This window comes from Hippocampus comes, unplaced genomic scaffold (assembly GCF_001891065.2).
Source record: "Hippocampus comes isolate QL1 unplaced genomic scaffold, H_comes_QL1_v1.1 scaffold28, whole genome shotgun sequence".
NCBI lineage: Eukaryota > Metazoa > Chordata > Actinopteri > Syngnathiformes > Syngnathidae > Hippocampus > Hippocampus comes.
Genome location: NW_017805405.1, coordinates 209,924 through 226,372, shown reverse-complemented (window position 1 = coordinate 226,372; position 16,449 = coordinate 209,924). Strand labels below are relative to the sequence as shown.

At 42.4% G+C, this 16,449-nt stretch overlaps 1 protein-coding gene across 1 annotated transcript in view; it reads left to right on the top strand.

Moving 5' to 3' along the window:
* Nucleotides 1-1,219: 1,219 nt before the first annotated feature.
* The window catches only part of LOC109517757 (uncharacterized), a 22,378-nt gene continuing 7,148 nt past the window's right edge, over nucleotides 1,220-16,449 (top strand). The window contains exons 1-14 of the mRNA XM_019873096.1: nucleotides 1,220-1,486; nucleotides 9,298-11,228; nucleotides 11,410-11,535; nucleotides 11,848-11,968; nucleotides 12,274-12,280; nucleotides 12,558-12,644; nucleotides 12,847-12,963; nucleotides 13,172-13,270; nucleotides 14,015-14,166; nucleotides 14,264-14,402; nucleotides 14,489-14,611; nucleotides 14,849-15,046; nucleotides 15,321-15,988; nucleotides 16,323-16,427. Of these exons, the coding sequence (XP_019728655.1) occupies nucleotides 9,542-11,228; nucleotides 11,410-11,535; nucleotides 11,848-11,968; nucleotides 12,274-12,280; nucleotides 12,558-12,644; nucleotides 12,847-12,963; nucleotides 13,172-13,270; nucleotides 14,015-14,166; nucleotides 14,264-14,402; nucleotides 14,489-14,611; nucleotides 14,849-15,046; nucleotides 15,321-15,988; nucleotides 16,323-16,427 (3,629 nt within the window). The 5' untranslated portion in view covers nucleotides 1,220-1,486; nucleotides 9,298-9,541. The remainder of the gene's footprint in view (nucleotides 1,487-9,297; nucleotides 11,229-11,409; nucleotides 11,536-11,847; nucleotides 11,969-12,273; nucleotides 12,281-12,557; nucleotides 12,645-12,846; nucleotides 12,964-13,171; nucleotides 13,271-14,014; nucleotides 14,167-14,263; nucleotides 14,403-14,488; nucleotides 14,612-14,848; nucleotides 15,047-15,320; nucleotides 15,989-16,322; nucleotides 16,428-16,449) is intronic.

Genomic DNA, 16,449 nt, shown 5'->3' with positions numbered 1-16,449 from the left:
AAGCCAGCGTACCATCACAATGATTCAGAATCTCGTGTTTTCAGTCCCAGTGCTTAAGTATTGATGCTTTGAAAGGTGTCTTTCAGTTTGTGAGGGCTTGCGATATGACATTATTTATTCGTTCCTTGTCTACGCTTGTAACGCAGAACACTTGTGTACCTCCAATCATCTTCACCCATTGAAGTTTATCTAAATCCCATGAATATATCTCAGCCTTCCCCAAAAATGTATAACATGTATTTTAATGTGGAAAAAAACAACAAAATAAAAATTGTATTTTATGAATACATACAGCAATGATTTTAACAGAATTTAAAGAATTACATCGTTTTTGTCACTTTTTTTTTTTTTTTGCTTCAATTCATTGGTCATGATGTTGCTCCTGCTGATGTGCTCAACTTGGCCACCTGGGGGCAGTATACTATGAACAAAGACATAAGAACAAACAGTAAAAACAAACAGTCAAGGCATCTGTGTAAATGTGCACTATGAAAGGGTATCTTAATTGTGGCTTAGTGCGAAGATCTCATAAACCCAAGTGTTGTTTTTGCTGTACTCTGGTGTCAAACACATGGCCCGGGGGCCAGATCCGTCCCGACACATCATTTTATGTGGCCCGCGAAAGCAAATCACGTGTGTCCACTTCCATGATTGTGAATAAAATCTGTACTAAAATTTCATATATGAAAACAATAACAATGTTGCGATATTGCATACATTTATTTTGTTACCACAACACCTTTGATAGTAATTACAGAAACACAATTAAACATTTATGTGATTTCGCAGTCATAATAGCCTTGTGAGGGAAATCGCAACTAGCTGTACAATGTGGCCGGTGACAAAAATGATTTTGACAACTCCTGGCCATACTAGGAGTTACTGGTGTGTAAAAGCATCTTTCAGTATTTTGAAAAGCCCCACACAAGTTATTATTATTATTACTCGTCAGCAACAAGTGGCTACGTGAATATGAAATAAAAAAAATATTTCCATTGTGAAAATATTAAATATTAAACCTGAATGGTTTCTGCTGTGTGTGCTGCTTTTGGGACAAACATGAACATTAACAAACCTCTGTGTAGGTATAAGAAAAAAAAAAGAGTGGAAAAAAAATATGTACTTGGATTGGCTACTAGCTCTCTCCCGCCCTCTCTTTGCCTTCCTCCCTCTCTCACTCTCACCTCTCCTCATGTTTGGTCACACTGTCACTTTCCGACCAGCTTAGCGGGCGCCATTCGACACGGAGCCGCAGAAAGAGAGTGCTCAGGGAGACTGAATTTTCAGAGGATAGAGAGGCAGAGGGTAGAAATGAGAAATGAGTGAGTACATGAAGCTGAAGCAGAGAACTCGGCAAAGGCAAACAGCTTGTTGAAAGTTGTCATTTAGCTCTCGGTCGCAGTTCTCAAGCTCGGACAGCTCGGGGCACCACAGTGAGCGACGCTGCTATGAATATTGGGAATGACAACGGGAGGACAAAAAGATGGTAATGTGACAGTTTCCTATTAGTTGTGATCTTGTGAACTACCGAACCTTGATTGACCTTTGAATGACCTTCATGCATCATTTTCGTCTTTTGAAAGTGTCAATTTTAAAAATCACGTCTGATTTGTTGTTAGGATTCGTCCTTTACTTTGACTTTTGGCAACACTTGTGTCATATTTTGGCTTTCGTATTCAAATTCAGAATCATTTCTTAGTCCCAGAAGGTCAATTTAGTTTTACAGCCAACCCATCCATAGTACAAGACTATTTAAAATGAGCAATTTCTGTAAAACCAGAAAAAAACACATATGCTAGTTCATTCTTTCAGTGTAAAATTAATATTTTACATCTACAGTTATATTTTATGAATGTTTTAAAACTATTTTAAATCGTTCTTTCAATGACAAATGAGTAGGGGTAACGTTGCGCCGCAAACCAATTTCTTCTACTTATTTCTTCACTTTTATACAAGTGTAAAAGAAAATCAATCCCTCATGTAACGTAAAATCTCAAAACATAATTCACACAAAGAAAACCCTACTTTTTGCTCACAAGTGACAAGCATATGGCAGCTAGCCATTCGGTGGCTAGATAGCTTGCAATTGGGTAGCTTGCAGCTGGCACACGAAGCAAGCAAAGCAGTTTCCCTTTGGTGCTTTTTTTTTGGGGGGGCAAAGCAGATGCACTAGAACAAAACTAGTCAAGCAAGATCCAAATCACAGTCCTTAATTCATAAAAAAATTGTTCACCAACTCTCGCTGTAAGCAAAAACAGGAATTAGAAAACTGTCCAAACCAGTAAACATAGCTTCACAAAACCAACAATGTTGCTCAGTCATCCACATTGCTGCTGGAAATTTTTTTCAGACTGGCATCACACTGAAACACAGGACCAAAATCGTTCTGCTTCAAATGGGTCTCCTTCGAGGGTTCTTTTCCTTCTTCTCAAACGTTTCTTCTTCTCACAGTACAGTATAGAAAGGAACGAAAACACACTTCGTTCTGCAAAAAGTATGAAAATAAAAACATGCTAATTGTTCAGAACTCCATTTTAACTACACCAAACTGATAGGAAGATGAGAAACATGAACGCCATTCTCATTTTTAGCTATTGTTTCCCTTCTTTTTGTCAACAGCAATACAATTGTCTTGAAAGCACTTTTTTTTGGTTTCTTGCCAGACATGAGGGCTCCAAAACAGTAACAGATACCTCACATTGGATGATGAGGCTTTCTAAAGGGCGGCACTGTGGAGCACAGGTTTTTCTCGCCCGCCTCACAGTGCAGAGGTCATGGGTTCGATTCCAGCCCCCGGCCTTCCTGTGTGGAGTTTGCCTGTTCTTCCCATGCCTGCGTGGGTTTTCTTTGGGTACTCCGATTACCTCCCACCTGCTTACTTGCTTAATGGAACACTCTAACTTTTCCTTAGGTGTGATTCTGAGTGCAGATGGTTGTCTTTGTGTCCCCTGTGATTGGCTGGCAACCAATTCAGGGTGTACCCTGCCTGCTGCCCAAAGACAGCTGGGATAGGCTCCAGCACACCCGCGACCCTCTTGAGGATAAGCTGTTCGGATAATGGGTGGATGGATGGAGAATCTTTGCTCAGTTAAATGCTAAGTCAATGATTGAGAAACTCAGTGTGAAGACAGTAAGAAATAAAATTGCACGACTGTAAAATAAAAAAAATAAAAAAATCTCCAATGCTGATGAATGATTAATGGGCTTGTGTAATATCACACTTGGTGTTGTGGTCAGTCACTCCGGAGACCCAACTATTTGTATACAAGCGATTAAAAAATCAATTTTCCATAATGTGTTCTTTTAAACACGCCAGCGTATTTTACGACCACAATATGTTTGTCACATCACTCAAATCTCCGTCAATGCTGCAGGCGCATATTGTAAACGTTAGCCTGCACAACCTGATGCAGATAATGTAAACATCTGTCCCACATATTAAACAGCTGTCTGTCCATTCACATATGCACACATAAATGCGGGGTTAGCGGAGAGATGTTGGTAACGTTCTGAAAATGCAATTCGTTTTGTGTGACGGCATTGTCTTCAGCCATGTAGTCCAGCCAAGTCTTTCATTTACAGCGTCTTGACAAGCAGCCATTTGTGTTGCACGCATGCATGAAGTGTGACTTGTTGTCCCACAGTGTAACCGCAAGACTGTTTTGACTCAAGGTGAAGGTTTCACGTTGCTGAGCATTAGGCTGGATTTCACAAGCCTTCTCCATCTATCTGCTGAACTCTTTGGCATGTGAGTCATCCAGGAGCTACACCATGCTGACAAAATAATCACTCCTCTGACTGTTGGTCCATTCACTAACTGTCCAAAAACATTGGTACAAGTTTAATTACAGTACTTAACTTGCATATACTGTATTTTCCGCACTATACAGCGCATCGGAATATAAGGTGCACCTTCAGTGGCCTATTTTATAACAGTTTACATATAGAGGGTGCACCGCATTATAAGACACTTCGAATAGAAGCTATAATAGTGGGTGGGGTTGCGTTATGCATCCATTAGATGGAGCTACGCTAAAGGGAATACAATACAGTGAAACTCCTCTACAACGAAATCATGTTTGCAGCAAGAAATTTTTCACAACGGGGTTTTTCACTGTAGCAAATTTGATCTCAGATGTAAACACACACACACACACACACACACACACACACACACACACACACACACACACACACACACAAACGTATGTGTACACGCACACACAATCGTATGTGTACTCTTTATTTTTATTCCAATAGTGCTTAAGTATGAGCACACACTTATTTGACACTTCATACAGTGAAACTGCATGTGAGCTTCTGGACTTTTTGTCCTACTGTAGCTCCGAGCAAGTATTCTCATTTTGTATTTGGTTATATGACTCAAAATATCTGCAAGTGCATCAGCAACTGTGATTCTCTTGCAGCATAACTGAAAAACAAACAAAAAAAAAAAACAAAGTTGTCTCGTGATGGCTCTTCAAAAATGTTGGTTGGGGCACTTGTGTCTGTCCTTCTAGTGTACATCCACTTGAAAATGTGAGGGTGCTCCCTGACTGTGTCTTTTCCCTCCGTGTTGTTGCACCTTTTGGCTGGAGCGAGGGTGTGCCTGGGCTTGCACATAAGGCTGATTTGTTTGCCACTGGGTCACTGGAATGATGTTATGCAGGGAAGTGAATTTTAAAATACCCGCCCAGCCCTTCTGGAGGTTTGACTTGGCGAGCCCTTATGTGTGAGTGTGTGTCCATTTATCCACCCGCCACGCCCTTGCCACCATCATCCACTGCTTTCGGAGCAACCTCAGTGTTTGGGAATTAACCCCTGTGCTGATCGGTGGCACACAAAGCATCCGTTTTTTTCCTCCCCTCTCTTCAGAAAGGCATTCTTTGTGGTTGATGGAGCAGTCTGACTCTGTATGTTTACATGCACTGTTCTATCCGCAGTGTGATTCCTTTTTCTCTACATGTAATTATTAACACAATTAAAAAACGTTTTGTTACACAAAAGGAAACAAAATTACATTTTAACGATCAATTTCAGAAACAAACCAAGAAGCAAACAGTCCCACATCCAGAATTCTTTAAGATGGCGATTCTAAAAAGGCATGCTCACAAAAATGTTGAGCAGAGATGTACTGTGTTTTTCCGCTTTGAAATTGTGTTCTTCTGGTTTGAAAACTTCCTTGTCACTTTTAATCTGTTTACGGCTAAATTGAATTTTCCTCAGAAATTGTTGAGGTCCTCTGTCACTCGTGGTGCTTTGTCATGGCAAGGACAAGTGTTGTGAATGCTTTTATTCAAAAATGATAGCTCAAGTGTACCGTTGGAGATAAATGAGATTCTTCGACTCAATCGAGTAACGTCCTGGTGCAGTCCTATTGTGAGTGAAGAACCAATAGCATAGCATTAGCATGAGTCTTCTGCAGGGATTGGAATGCAGGGGGGGGAGAATGCAATGGAGGAGGGAATCTCTGTATATTTTTTGGTTTTGTTTTTCAAAGTCAAAAAAAGACATACATAAACGGAGGAAATGTTGACGCTTATTTTGGTCATTGGTGTCTGAGACGGATCTGAACTTTTGGCAAATGTTTGTTGTGATTTCCTTACTTCTCAAGGGATTGCGTCACTTAAACAAAAGATTGTAGAGGAATCATGACTAAAAATCCTATTCCATTACCACAACCCTCGAACTTCATAGTAACAATCGCCTTTGAGACCACGAACAGCATCTAGAAGCCATCAGAACAATTTGATTTAAAATGTACTGTATGTGCGATAGCTATCCGGTATTTGGCAAACATTCACAATGAGAAGAAGGTTTAATTTTATGTTTGTTTGTTTTTTTTAACTCAAAATTCTACACATAACACCCCGTATTAGAAACATGAAAAACATTGGGAGAAATTAAAACAAAAAATAAAAACCGTATGTATTCACAGCCTTTTCTCAATACATGGCTCGTGCGCCTTCCATGACAAGTTCACTCTCAAGCCTTTTCTTAATTTAATGCCACAATCTTTGGGCTGTTTTGCAAATTGCTCTTCGCAACACCTCTCTCAAACTCCATCAGGTTGGTTGGAGACTGCCAGTACATTTTCGTTTTCAGATCTATCCAGAGCATTCAATCGTCACTAGGACTGTCACTTTTAGAATCGATTGTCCTATGGATTATTCCGCTCAGATTATTCAACACTCCTCTTTAACCCTGCACATCGTCCAGCCCAGTTGCTGATTTTTTGTTTGTTTGTTAGTTTTTTCGGAGGAGTGGGTAGGTCTGACTGTGATTAACACTCTGATTCAACAAAAAGGCACACAAACGTCCTGGGGCTAAACCATCCCCAAAGGATAAATATCCTTAGAAGTCTTGTCTGTGATTAACACTCTGATTCAACAAAAAGGCACACCAACGTCCTGGGGCTAAACTATCCACAAGGGGCTAAATATCCTCAGAAGTCTTGCTTGTCTCCTTCTTCGTTTAGTCAGTAGTTAACTCTGCTTTTGGTATTATCTTCGCTTCATAATGGTTTCATAATGGCTGCGCAGAGCTCACAAAGTAGCTGTAGCTAGTAGCTGAGTGTGTGTTGGCAACTGCACGTGTCAATTGCGCAGAGCTCACAAAGTAGCTGTCTGTTTGAGTGTGTGTTGGCGACTGCACGTGTCAGTTAGTGTCGGGCAGAACCTTTTTAGGTTACAATTGGTTCCTGCTAATAATCACCACTAGATGGCGTAGGAATACTAATAAGGAAACAACTCAATGGGGAATGTCAAGAGAGTTACAGTCTCTTTATATTAGGTCCATCGGATTATAGGGCGCACTGTCGGCTTTTGAGTAAATTGAATGCTTTTAGGTGTGCCTTGTAGTGCAGAAAATACGATACTTGTTGAGCCATGTGAATTTGCAAAAACCGGAATGCCGTGACCTCTATTCAGTGTGGGTGATAATTTGAAAAGCAGAAAGTGCAAGTGCGATCCTCCTTCCCCATGTCATCATGATGACCAGTGTTTTTGTTTTTGTTTGTTTCCCAGAGGGGTGTGTCCTGATTGAGTCACAGGGCTCTGTCGACAGGCTGAGACTGCTTGTGGACAGTAGTCCCAGATGATAATGCAAGGTAATAAGATAGTCGGGGAGGAAATAAACATGGAATGTCAGATACAGAATGAGCAACAGCAATGTGACACAGAGTGTATGGCTTATTACATGATGCAGTGCTTATACGACTGCCTAGGAGGAGATGGCCGACAAAAAGCAATTGCTGAAGCTGATGTGATTCGGCCACAGCAAAGTCAGCAAAGGCCTCATTGTTGAATAGCTCCAAATGATCATCCTGACTGTTTATTCTGGGTTGTAGGGTGTATTAAAAGTGATTTTTTTTCCTTCACGATCTGCTACAGTAAACAGTCATAAATGTTAAGTTAAACATGTCCACACTTCCCGTTTTTAAATATGCTGTCTAACCTGCCTAAGTCATTTATGTAAAGTAAGATGAACGTCATATCTAAGCAAAACAAATTCATGCCATGTGTCAACGCTTGGACATCACATCCTAATGCCGTACACCTCCTCATCGAGCCTTGACATACGTGTATATGCATTCACCCTGAGGTCATTAGCGCGCTAAATAAAGTTGTCCTAAATGTGTAAAGAGTTCAAACGGGTCAAAGGAAATGTGAAACACTTAAACGAGGGCCCATGGCAACCCGGAGAGCAGCTACCACGGTGACGCCGTTTGCTGAAATTGTTTGGCTACGATTTTGACAGTGAGCACCAAATGTTTGAGCTTGCTGAGCTGTTTCCTCAACAGGTGACGGACCTGTGCAATTTAACAACACCATGAGGAATGCAACCGGCCCCAGGCATCCTCATACTTACTGCACTTTGTAAGTTGTAATTGATCGTTAGAGTTCGTTTTCAATCTCACTTTACAAACTGATCTCTGTTCGACAGTTAAAACTGCCACTAGCCAAGCAGAAGTAATTAAAGGCATGAATGTGTCCTTTTTCCTGTGGCCCATGCAATGCTAAACTCCAGAAATGAAATCCTGCCATTAGACAAATAAAATTACCACCCTGCCAAAAGCAAAATACGCTGTAATGTTTTCAATATGTAACCTTAAAATGCATCCTATTGCACAACGGTTGCACAGGTCAAATACGTACATATTTTGAGCTTTTTTCAAAAAATTTTTTAACGATGTAGCTTTCACGTAGACAAAAATACAATTTAGTCTGTTGTGAAAATCCATGAGCAATTGGGTTTAGAATTCTCTTTCGATAGCAAAGCACTGCTATTAGACTGCTTTGGTGCAAGTCTATTAGACGGGGCTACGGCCTTTCTAAATGAAGCTTTTCCCCTCACTTTAGCATAGTTTCTTGGCACCAAGATGGCACGAAAGCAATACTTGTTCGACAGTGAATGGTAAGTTGTACTGTAATGTCTTTAACACTGATTGTTTCAAATATATTTAAAAAATAAATAAAAATCAGGGACAACACGGCAAGACTCAACTCGATGCTCATCCTTGCCTCAGCAACCAGTCTATGTATTTAATAATCTTTTAAACTGCTTCTACTTTGGTCTTGGATACCCAAGGGGTCCACAAACTCCCGGTAGGTGGGAGGGAATTTGTTTGTGCCTTTCATCATTTCTTTTCTGAAGCACTTTGTGTTGTTTTTAAAGATTGAAAGGTGCCTCATTAATAAAGGTTTTGATTGCACCGTTGCTCCAGTATACTCTGTAAATTAGTGCTCACGCGTGTGTGATCAATGGCTGTGTGACCACAGAATTTTTTTAATTCATTTTTTTGTAGAGGAGCATGCAAATCTTGATCACTATTGTACGTCGTCACCACCCATCTTGCTGAAAATCTGCAACGAGAAGAAGTGTTTGGTTGAGGTTATTACTGCCAAAAGATGCTCAACCAGTTATTAGATCCAATCCTTAACTTAATTATTCCTTCCTGTGCTGTGAATGTTTACATGTTATGCATTATGATCCATTCCAAATGGTTTACATACTTTTTCCTGCCATATACAGCCCATTCCAATGGCAGAATATTTAATGCGGCTCTTCTATTGGGTATCATTATATTGCCGCTGAAAGGTGCACTAGTGTACAATTATCAAGCATTTATATCATGTAATAGCTGCAGTCGTTTGCAATAGAGAATATTGACTAAACACCCGCTTCCATTTCGGATTATTGTGTACTGCACTGTCCCCTACTGGACATTTTGGCTGGGTACAAATATTTTCCGGCTGACAAAGTACTCATATTTTCTCTCTCTTCTCATTCATCTAGAACATTTTGTTGGCGCTGTAATCATCCACCTTGACCTTGGATCACGCAACCTTAAAGCGACAACTTCTGTGAAGCAATTATCCAGCTTTGTGATCTGCAGCCACCTGAAAGAGGAGGTCTCTGAAAAGAAGCACTGGAGGAGACCCTAATCGTCATACAATTGCATTTACCTTTTGGATGAGATCTCACCATGTGAACTGGAAGCTTTGACTTAGTGGTTTGGCCACAAAGTCCCAGCAATAGCATGGCCTGTCCTCCTCGTTCATATGCTCCATCACCTCCTCCCATGTCTCATGCTCATGGACCTGATCATTTGTCATCAAGCGGTTCTGTTGATCCTTCTCTTGCAAAGGAAACTGCTACCAAACAGTATCGTGTCATTCAACAGACCTCATTCGTACCGTCTTTTTCACATCCTCCTCCCTTCTCGCTTGAGACCAGAATATGTCCAGCCAAGCACGGCATTGCGGTGTCTCTCTGCCTTGTGGATACTAGCACCGCTTCCGCATCCAGGCTTGCCAGAGACAAGAATACGGAGACAGAGCCAAAGCCTGTTGGCTGGGTATCGCCCAATACTTGGGACAGCCGTGTCGATGGGACGGAACTAAATCCAACAACGGATGTTTGCAACCCTACAGATTTGTGCAAAGTTGACAATATGGGTGAGGTTGAAAATACAAAGCAAGTAAGTCAGTCTTCAGACCAGATAGCCACTGAGGAAGACTGCACTGATATTCTGCAGGCAACTATGCTCTTTGGACGCACTCCATTAGCAACAAAGGAACAAAAAGCAGAGGTACAAATGCAACCAAGGGCACCGCCGGAGTCAATTATGCACAGCCAGTCAATGCCACGTAAAGAACACTTACTCCTGCATTTATCTAAAACACAAGCAAACGGTGATGCTCAAAAAGAAACTGCTCCATTACAACACACAAACGTGGCATCCGAACCATCACCTGATCTCGACCATTCCCAATGCCGTCAACCTTTTCTTGTTACAACTGAAGCTTTTCAGTGTGTGCGCACTGTCAAGTTCTCAGAGAAACCCTGTACTCCGTGCATGGCCAGGAGACAAGGGAAAATGTCTTCCCAAAGTCAAGAGATGAAATGTCGTCATCGGGAATCCTACAGGGCTGCTCTCCGAAATCCTGTCACTGTTCAGCATGAGAAGGCCAGAGCCAGGATGTTGGGTGTTGTGCAGGAGGATGGGGAAATCTTACATCGCAGTGACAGAAGACCAACAGAGACTGGAAGAGGTGCACCTCAATGTCATGGCCAAAAAATTTGCTCTAAATCCGGGATGCAAAACCAACACACTTTCATTGCCAGCGGTGCCATCTGTGAGGAATCAGGAGAAAAAAACACTGCTCTATTTTGGAAACCGGGAGATACTAAAGCTGTTCTCTTTATGCCTGACAACCCCGGACATGACGGCAGACCGGAATTCCTAACTCACAGGACCACTGTGCCTTTTCGGGAACATTGCAACAGAACTTTTATCGGTTTACAAAATGGGAGTGGAACAAATGATGAAGGAGCATTGGAGAGCACCAGTGACCCTGCAAAGGCATGTGTGATCTCCACCAAACACCACAATTTAGCATCTGGTTGTTCCAAACATCCCAAACCTTGTGAAGGACAACTAAATACACCCTCTTCCACTGGGCTCAGTCCAAATGTGACCACGCCTGTTTCACCTCCGAATAGCAAAGGGGAATCCGATGGAAGATGTTCCTCCCTCTCTACCGCAGTGGTAGATACCTCAGAGAAGTGCCAGTTGGTCCTCGTTGATGGCGCAAATGTCAGGAGGGATCGAAATGATGACGTCTATGCAGATGTTCCTCAGCTTCACGTGGTCAAATGTAAAAAAAGCACAGCCTTTCAATTAGTTTCACCCCAAATCAACAAAATGAAGATGGCCATTCCAGGTAAACGGTGCACCGACTTGATATTATAATATACATTTATATATGAGTTTATATACATATGAGTTAAGATAAAGCATGAGTGATGATCCATAAAAATGCCTCCATCCTTTTATAAATGGGCCAAGTAAATCCACCACAGGTAGAAAGACAGAGAGCTCCTCACCCATTGCTTCACTTCCAGCAACAGAAATTCAGAGGACTCCTCTTCCATCCTCCGCTCATGCCAGTCACAGACCAGACCACCTTCCTTTGGGGTTTCCGGACCCCATAGCTCACCCTCTCTATCAAGGCGTAGCAGCGCTCACAGGCAGGTTCCAAAAGTACTCCAATCATCTGTCCTGAAATAGTTCTTTCGCTGAATATACTGTACAAGTGGCAATATAGTCAGTTTAAGTGTACAGTAAGGTAATGTGAACCATACGTTTTTACCTTAAGATGCTTGGAAACCAATAATGATAACCTGGAACCTGATATCATGATAAGATGTCCACTGTAGTAACCGCTGTCCCTGAAAGGGTTAAGATGCTTGGAAATGAAGATCGTAGCTCCTCCTTCTAAATATCTAAAGGGGTTATACTTTTGATGCACTTCTAACCTTTTGTTTCATTGGCCTTTGCAGGAGGCAGAGACAGGTCAGGTAGGCCGATCACTGAGCTTTATGGAGACCACCAAGGATGGAGCTCTAACAGGACCAGCCAGGAGCTCTTGGAGATGTTGCTCTACTTCCACTCTATCATCAGGTGAGGCCTAACAGGGCACCTGCAGAAAAACAGTAAATTCATGAGAAATACATTGATTTTCATGTACAGTATATGGCTGAATTAACAATCGTCATGTACTTGATAATTTGATGAAAGCAGCCACCTGCCCTGGCACCTCAATATAATGTGGCTGATTTTCATGTACAGTATATGGCTGAATTAACAATCATCACGTACTTGATAGTTGGGTGCAAGCAGCCCTGTCCTGGCACCTTAATACAATGTAATGAAATGATAGTATGAGTTCATTATAATAAGTCAAGGACTGGGAATGCACTCACCAGCTGCTCAGTACTGGAGTAATTTTTTTGACTGGCTACTTTTTTACTCTGACTCAAGTAATTATTTTGAGGACTACTTTTACTTAAGTCTTATTATTTTAAAGTAACAGCACTCTTGCTTGAGTACAATTTTTAGCTGCTATACCACTGGTGCATATGACGAATAAATATAGAAATGGTCACAAAAAGTCAGTTGAAATGTATTCATTTGGCAGGGTTGTTTTTTTTAGCATATTTTAATCAGCACTTAAATCGTTTAACATGTCAAAAATAACGATTGTATTCAGGAGCAATCTCCCCAGGCGGTGAACAGCTTGGTGCTTCTAGTGGATAAAGAAAGCTGTGCCCAACCAGAGAGATGCCCCACCATGCAGGTTAGTCAACTCATACTTAAGGAAAAACAACAACAAATCACAATGAATTGCAAAAAACGACAAAGTCCTTTTTTGGGGCAAGACACAAGCAAGGCCATTGACCCTTTCAGGGACGACCGTTACTGCAGTGGACAGCTTATCATGTTATCAGGTTACAGGGTGCATGAAAGCTCTTGATGTTCCTTTTTTTTGGACTACACAGACTGAAGTGGTGACATCGATGAAGGCCCTGATGAAGATGGTAGACGAGAGCCAACGGACTTCCCGTCTGGATGGAACACTGTCCTACAACCACTGTGACTGGCTGGAGCTTCATCAGGTGAGTAGGCAGGCACACCCATCGCCAGGAGCAGGCCAGAGGGGGCCGTGCCCACCCACCAAGTTGCTTGTACCCCTAGCCAGAAATGATTAGTAATCTAATACTTCTCTCAAAGAACCTGTAGAAGTTTGCACTGTTCTACTGGAGCCAATCATACACACAGTTACTTGTGCGGTAATAATGATGACCACATCTTTTTCTTCTTTAGAAACTCTTTCCATTTGCATTGGATCTTCATGACGCATCCGGTCTGCTGCTGAGGGCAATCAGTCATTTAAAAGCTCCCCGGAGGACAAATTCTGTAGAGGTACTCTATTGCCCGTGTTTCACTGCAATGAAATGATGATGTATTTTAACCCTTTCATGCACCAATAATGATAACCTGTACCCTGATAACATGAACAGCTGTCCATTGCTGTAACCGCTGTCCCTGAAAAGGTTAAAGTGTGCAGTAGTGTGGAATAGTGATCAACAATCGCCAACGCAGCAATAAGAATTATGGTACCATCTTGACAAGGATGTGCAAAATTGTCCAACATTTGCAAAAGGCCGTGATGCAATTACGGTATGAGTCAACTGTCTAGTGAGTTATTGGCCAGATGAAGCTATGATGTCTGCAGCCAGATGTCTGCAGGTTTTCATATGCGTAGTGTGCACACTAAGGTGCTGATGCAAAAAGCTCACTCCATAAAGGTGTGCTTGGATTGAAGAACCTAACCCTCAAAGCCCATCGAAAACCTTTCAGGTGAAGTTGAATAGAGATTGAGGAGAGGCAACCCCTGTCTCAGGTCCCTCGTCAGTGATCTTACAAATGTCCTGGATGAATGGCCCAAAATTCCCCCACACTCCAAAATCTTGTAGTAAGTCATTCAAGAATATTGGAAGCTTTTATAACGACTTTTTGGTGGTGAAATGGCCAGGTGTTCCAATACTTGTACCCATATATTGTGTCACACGTGGTCAGTGATCAGCAGGTAAGTTATTAAATGAGTTATTAAGTCCTGGTCTCTCATGATCTGATCTCTGAGTGCAACTGTGCTTGCTTGTCCAGGCTGTGCAACAATGTATGATGGACCAGAGGACTTTGATGCGTGATGTGCTGGAGGACAGGCGGTTGGTCAGCCTCCAGAGGGAGGGCGGGGCCATCCTGGTGAGGCTGAGGAAGGAAAGTGACCACAGATATCCTCACTGTGAGGATCTCAGGTGGGCACAAAATGAATTTGCTTCTTTCATATTCTGCTTATTTTAATTGCAGCATCAGTTTTTTGATTAGACTATACTGGCTTTGTCCTACATGCAGTGACGCTGTGGACTCACTGACCAGCCTGTACAACCATGTGGAGGAGCAGGTCCATAACCTTGTACAGAGCTCCAACATGTCTCTGGAACATTTGAAATATCTGCTGCAAGTCAGAGAGATGGAAGGACATTTCACACAAGTATGTGCCACCAGGATAGTGACTGAAATGAACATTTTAATGTTATTTATTGATCAGTCATTTTCATGATCTTTCTCTTTCTACAGCTGCAGCAGTGGTTTTATGTAGAGGGTGAGCGCCATCTGCAGGAGGCCGAATCAGTGGAACATTCCGGAGACCAACTGGATCAGATCCTCAACAGCTTCACTGCTTTTCTTATAGAGGCTAATGTGAGTCTTGTCAATAGTCTACTGGTGACCATTATGCCCATTTCAAGAGTCTGATCTTCAGGGTTGCTCAGCCCCGTAACACAAGCACATTAAGCAATTGATCATAGTACTAAATGAAATCTGATAGCTGCACGAGCTCTGTGAATAGTATGTGAGTTGCCAGTACTCGCTGCACTTCAGCACAGTTTGAGGTAATACACAGCATCATGATCTCTAAACCTCGCCATCGCCTCCCAGGATCGTAGACACCATGCTATGTCATTAGCGCAAGAGGCCGAGCACCTCCAGCAGGCTGGGATGTCATACCCGGAGACACAGGCGTTCAGCAACCAGGTCTGCGCGTTCAAGTCAGACCTGGACGACTTCTTGTGTAGAGCGGAGTCATGTGGCCGGGAACTGCGGATCATGGTCAATGTGTGTGACTTTTGTGAGCAGGTAATTGTACAATATCGATATCATTGTGCAATTTGTATGTTAAAATTGAGGATAAGGTGCAAAGCATTAGAACAAAAATCCTCTTCAACATTTTCATGTCTATATATTGATTTATTCAGCATAGCAACCGGTTATTTACAGGAGTGACAAAGACAACATTCAAAAATCATTCATAGCTTCTGATAATAGTTAATAGGCACATGAATGCAACATGTAAAAATTTACAGAAGAAGTTGAACTGTTTTACAGTACAGTATTTCTTCTTTTTTGACAGGCTACATCCTTGGCTGTTGAATGTATTGACTATCTGAACCAGAATCAACCCAGAATCCTTAAAGCCCAAGACTGTAGTCAAAGGACAGCGCCTGGCAACAAAGACCCTGGACCTCACGGCAGCCAGTGTGACATCCAGACAGTGCTCAACTCCGTTCCGACTACCAACAGCAGCATATTAGCCTCAGATGACAGCTCTGTCCTCCAACTCTTTCAGGACAAGTTCCTTCAGTTCAGTGTTGAAAAATTTCAGGAGTTGAAGGCCCAGGCCAGTGCCTTGAGGAGCTCCAGGGGAATGAGGGTCTGGAACACGGCATGGCTCCGGTGCCAGGAGGCCCGGCAGTTACTTCAGGAGAGGATGCAGGATGTCACTGACAAGGTCTTCAACGGTCAACCACAGTGTCGTGGGTGTTGCGGGCATCATTATGTGGATGTTGCCAGCACTCAGACAGCACCACCTGGTAGTGTGGCGGTACAGTCAACACCAGGGCCACAACATCCACAGTGGGCGAACATTGTGTCAGGGGCAGTGGATTTTGAGAAACGAAGACCAATCCTGGCCAAGAGCAACACAACTGAAGCGGAATGTAAAATTACCATCAAACCTGAAGATAAAAGTGATCATGGTGGCGGCCAGGGGTCAAAGGTCACACCAAGGTCATCTCAAAGGTACGCATTCACTTGGTGAGAGGAAATAGACGAAACAATGGTGTAACAATTATGCTGAAAGATGCATACTTGAGCAGCATGGTGAACTAGTGGTTAGTACGTCTTCCTTAAAGTTCTGAGATTTGGGGTTCTTGGAGTGTTGAGTTTGCTTGTTCTCTCCATGCCTCCTACCATATTTTAAAAATCATGTACACTCGTTTCATTGAAGACTCTAAATTTGTGTTGTGAAATCAGTTAGAAATTGTATTAAAGTGTTGTGGGATAATAGTTTGGGGTATACTTCGGTTTTGAGCTATTAAGGTAGGCATTTATAAACATTTTGGCGGTGCTCTAGGTCAGCAAAGAAAGCGGAACGTGAGACCAAGAGGAACAGGGCAAAAAGTGATCGTGACGCCGCCGCTGTATCTCAGCCTCACACCGTCGGCTGCCAGTGGTTTCCGTGGGGGCGAGGCCTGCGCGCC